The 4,039-nt window shown below is 43.4% G+C and overlaps 1 protein-coding gene across 1 annotated transcript; it reads left to right on the top strand.

Annotated features, from left to right (window-relative positions):
* Positions 1-1,864: 1,864 nt before the first annotated feature.
* MRPL27 (mitochondrial ribosomal protein L27) lies at positions 1,865-3,630 on the top strand (the record flags this gene model as incomplete). Its single annotated transcript, XM_010283838.1, has 3 exons — positions 1,865-1,987; positions 2,727-2,794; positions 3,265-3,630. Coding segments are annotated over 3 exons (398 nt in total), but the record flags the coding sequence as incomplete, so codon positions are not given.
* Positions 3,631-4,039: the final 409 nt, after the last annotated feature.

The following is a 4,039-nucleotide window of genomic DNA, read 5'->3' as shown; positions in this document are numbered from 1 at the left end:
GTTGTGTGAGTGAGGGGTTACTTCCACCTTCAGCTTTCCTTCTCTGCGGGGTTTGGTCGTGGGGTGGGAGGTTGAGCTGCGAGGAGGGTGCCCTAGGGGAAGTCCCTGTCGGTAGCTCGGGGTCGAGGCCTTCGCCTTTACCTCAGGCCGCGGCTTGGCTGAGGCGGTGCTGTGGAGAAATGCGAGGGTTTCAGGCCCTAGTGCTACCGTATCGCGGGGTACTTCATGCGGGAAGGGGTTTCAGGTGGTTTGTAGTGCTACCTGCAGAAAGCAGGTCAGCTCTGAGGTGGCGTTGAGGTGCTGAGGGCTTTATGCCTTCTGGACTCGAAAACCTCCAGGGATGGGGACTGTACAACCTCTCTGCTGCTGCTTGACTGCCCTCATGGTGAAAAAAAATCATCATTCTAAAAACGTCATTCGTGTGTGGTAGGTAGACACCAAACAGCGAGGGGTATTGCTCTCTCTTTGCACAGTGCAATAGTCAGAAGGCTTTAAAATTGCCTTTTTTAAATCTAGAAGTGTCACAGGCAGAAATATCCTCATAGTTTCTTTGGTGGGATATCAGAATAGTGAATTTTTTTCCACCGATTTCCAGCATGACTTCAGTCAAGTTACATGCACTCTGTCTGTCTTCTCTAGCTAACCCTTTCTCCTCACATGCCTGATGCTTTAAATTCATTTTTTTGTCAGCAAGCTTCTTTCATCCAACACAAAATGTAACCCTGGAATCAACCTGTTGATTGGAACCAGTATTCCAAGTTGTTGGAATTTTTTTTATAAAAGTCAGTTGGATTATAACTTCGTAGAATTTGTGTATATGAAGCTGTAACTCTCATTTTTGCCTACTTCCCTGTAGTCTGTCAAGCCTTTCTTTTATTTAATGGGTAAGCCTCTGAAATTAATGATCCTTTGTAGAGCAATTACCCTTTTCTCAACAATATTTCTAGCTGACTGAGTAGCTATGATAATTTAATTAAGATTAAATTAATCCAGTGCTTTTACTCAGGATAAGAAAAGAAGAATGTTAAGATAACCAGTCTTCCATACTAATCTGTTGTTTAAGAGGCTAAATAGAGGGACTCCGAAAAAATTTGATTTGCCAGCTAACTGCGTGAAAGGAGGTACTGAAGAGATTTTTTAAAAGAACTAATTATATTTCAGTCATTTTTAACAGAGAGAAGTTCATGCGAGGGTCAGCTTTCTTGATAAGAAAACCAGTGTATTTTCTGTTAGTGTCATTTGTTTGCTTAAGGGAGAAGTTTGTGGTGTGAATGATAGTTTGTGTTCCAGAGAAAATCAGTGTCTGTAACAACTGATTTATTTTTTTCTTTGACTTGTCCTGATTGTAACTCAAGGATTTGCACAAAATGCTTGTTAGGATGCTCAGGATAGCAATTCTATATATGCTTCTATATCGTCCTGAATTGGAGTCTTCTCATTTGTAAGATTTCAAAATATTACTGTGTAAGTAAATGCCGTTCCGTTGAAGAGGAAACTGAAACAGAGATCACAGCTTGTCTTTTCTCAAAGCAATATAAGGCAAATCCACAGCAACCCGTAACATCTGTACCTCATTTTACAAGGCCTTGCTGAAACAGGAATTTGGGCATGTCCTTTAACATAGTTGCCAAGAGTTCTACTCCTCCCTGAGCAGCAGCAGTACTTGAGATGTGGCCTCTTTGCTGAATACTTAGGCCGTAGCAGTCCAATTATGATTTATCTTGGAAGTAAATTTTTTTCCTCAGGGCTTTCTTTTGCCTTTAGTTTTAAAGCCTGTCTTAACTGACATCCTTTAAATCTGAAAAAATAAAGCACATATAATAGGTTTTTTCAGCTGACGTCGTTGTTCTTGCTCCCAACCTAGTTCTAACGGCTCCCCAAACAAGCCTGGTTGCTGTCAGATGTGCTTCTAAGAAAACCGGGGGCAGCTCAAAAAATTTAGGTGGCCGCAGCCCTGGGAAGCGATACGGATTCAAAAAAGTAGAAGGTAGGTCTGAGTATCTGCTGAGTCTTACTTGCGTTTCATTGGGTTCTTCACAGCTTCTCCCCTGGCATGGGTGTTAGTTGTTGTGCATTTCAGTAGGAGGTGGCCACGGTGCTTTTCCAAGAGAAAGGAAAGGGGAGGTTCAGTGAAACCTTGTGATCAAGGGTAGGCGGCAGGAGGGCAGGGTGAGTCAGCCTCCCTCCCAGCTGGGCCTGCGAGCGGCCAGCCAAAATTGCCTACAGAAAACGTACTTTGATTCTAACTTGGCCTTTCTGGAGTGCCTGGGAGGAGGGTACGCTGTGGGACACCTAATAACTTAAGTGCACTTTCCCCCCACGCTGTGTTGAAAAGCTGGGCATTTTAGATGTTTATAAAGGGGAGAATTATTAGGCTTAGCAGAAGCCAAAGTACAGATTCTTGCAGCTGAGTGCTTAATAATTATTATCTTTGCTGATGAAAACATATCGATGTAAAAGGTAATAAAACAAATGCCTTTATCAACCAGAAAATGCCAGAAGTAATCTTTTCAAAGATTAGAATTGCTTTTCGGTATTGTATATCAATTGTCCTTTATTTCCTGCTAACAGCATTTTTGTTTAGATGCTTTTAGCATTTGAAATAATTTTTCCTTAGAAAATTCCCACAGAAAGCTGGGGTTTGTAAGCCCTGGAACTGTTTGTGTTCTGCCAGGGCTTCGGGGAGCTTCATGTCTCTGCAGTCTGACTTTGTTGCTCTGTTGCAGGTGCATTTGTGCAGGCAGGCAACATTTTGGCTACGCAGCGGTTGATACGCTGGCATCCAGGGGCTCATGTAAGTTGCTTTTCCATCTCTTCCTTGGCTCTCGGAGAACAGCAGCCCACAACAGCGTCCTGTACTCAGTGCCCCCTCTCATTCAAGCTAGTTCTTAATGCTTGTCCCTATATTCTATATAATCCTGAAAATGGGTTTCATTACCTGGTATTTCTTAGTCACAGAGCCTGCTGAGAGTCACACCCATGCCCCCGTGACTGAGAGGACTGAAAGTTAGGAATATCCCCAAACACTCTGGTAACCTAACTGGGTAGTTGTGCTTCAGGGTGGAATCGGTATGTCCTCCCTCATAACGAGCACCATTGCATACCGATTGCTGGAAGCAAATAGTGTGGTTTGCTTTTATTTTAAAATATAAAGCAACAGATGCTGTTGAAGCTAGGCTATCAAACGAGGCAGACCAATGATCAGATCTGCTTGAGTGGTGGACCTCCAGCTTTTCCTTTTTAACACTCCTCATCCTCTTCCAGGTGGGGATGGGCCGTAACAAGACACTCTATGCCCTGGAGGATGGGATTGTGAGATACACTAAAGAGGTCTACGTACCTCCTCCCCGCAGCAGTGAGAGCAGGGAAGTGATCTGTCGTCTACCCAAAGGAGCAATTCTTTATAAGACCTTTATCAGTGTTATCCCTACCACAGAAGTAGGAAGCTTTAAACTGGTCACCATGCTCTGAGCCTCCTTTGTCACCTAGGGACAGATGGGAAGGAGCGGCTGGGGCAGACCGCTCCAGCTGGACTGGCATCCCAGGACAAGAATATTCTAGCTCCGAAGATACCAGCTTAGGACTTAGTTTGCTTGTTCCTAAAGCACATGTGGTCAGTGTTCAGGTACTGGGATCACCTGCTGCCATTTGTAAGAGCATGTAATAAATGCTGTGGGGCTGCTGAAGGTCTCAGCTGTTCATAGAATGTGTTATTTATGTTCATTCAGTATGTGGAGCTGCTTTCCTCTGGAGAATCTGTGCTGTTGTGCGACTGGATGAGTTCTCTCTACACTCATTCTTATATCAGTACTTGTCCCACTAATAATTCCCTCTATCTATTATTACTCATTTTTAGACATTACTGTTACATTTGTATCAATTCAAAATACTGTGAGAGAGGACAGATCCTCTTGCACCTAACTGCATCCCAGGAAGCTAGATTTTTCTATCTAACTCGCCTCAATGATTAACTTAAATAGCTGAAAGTGTTCTGTTTACTAGCCATGTGAGGCAAGTTCACACTCGTAAAGCTAACTTG

This window comes from Phaethon lepturus, unplaced genomic scaffold (genome assembly GCF_000687285.1).
Source record: "Phaethon lepturus isolate BGI_N335 unplaced genomic scaffold, ASM68728v1 scaffold39213, whole genome shotgun sequence".
NCBI classification, from domain to species: domain Eukaryota; kingdom Metazoa; phylum Chordata; class Aves; order Phaethontiformes; family Phaethontidae; genus Phaethon; species Phaethon lepturus.
The sequence above is the reverse complement of the archived record's forward strand: the minus strand, read 5'-3'. Positions and strand labels throughout refer to the sequence as shown.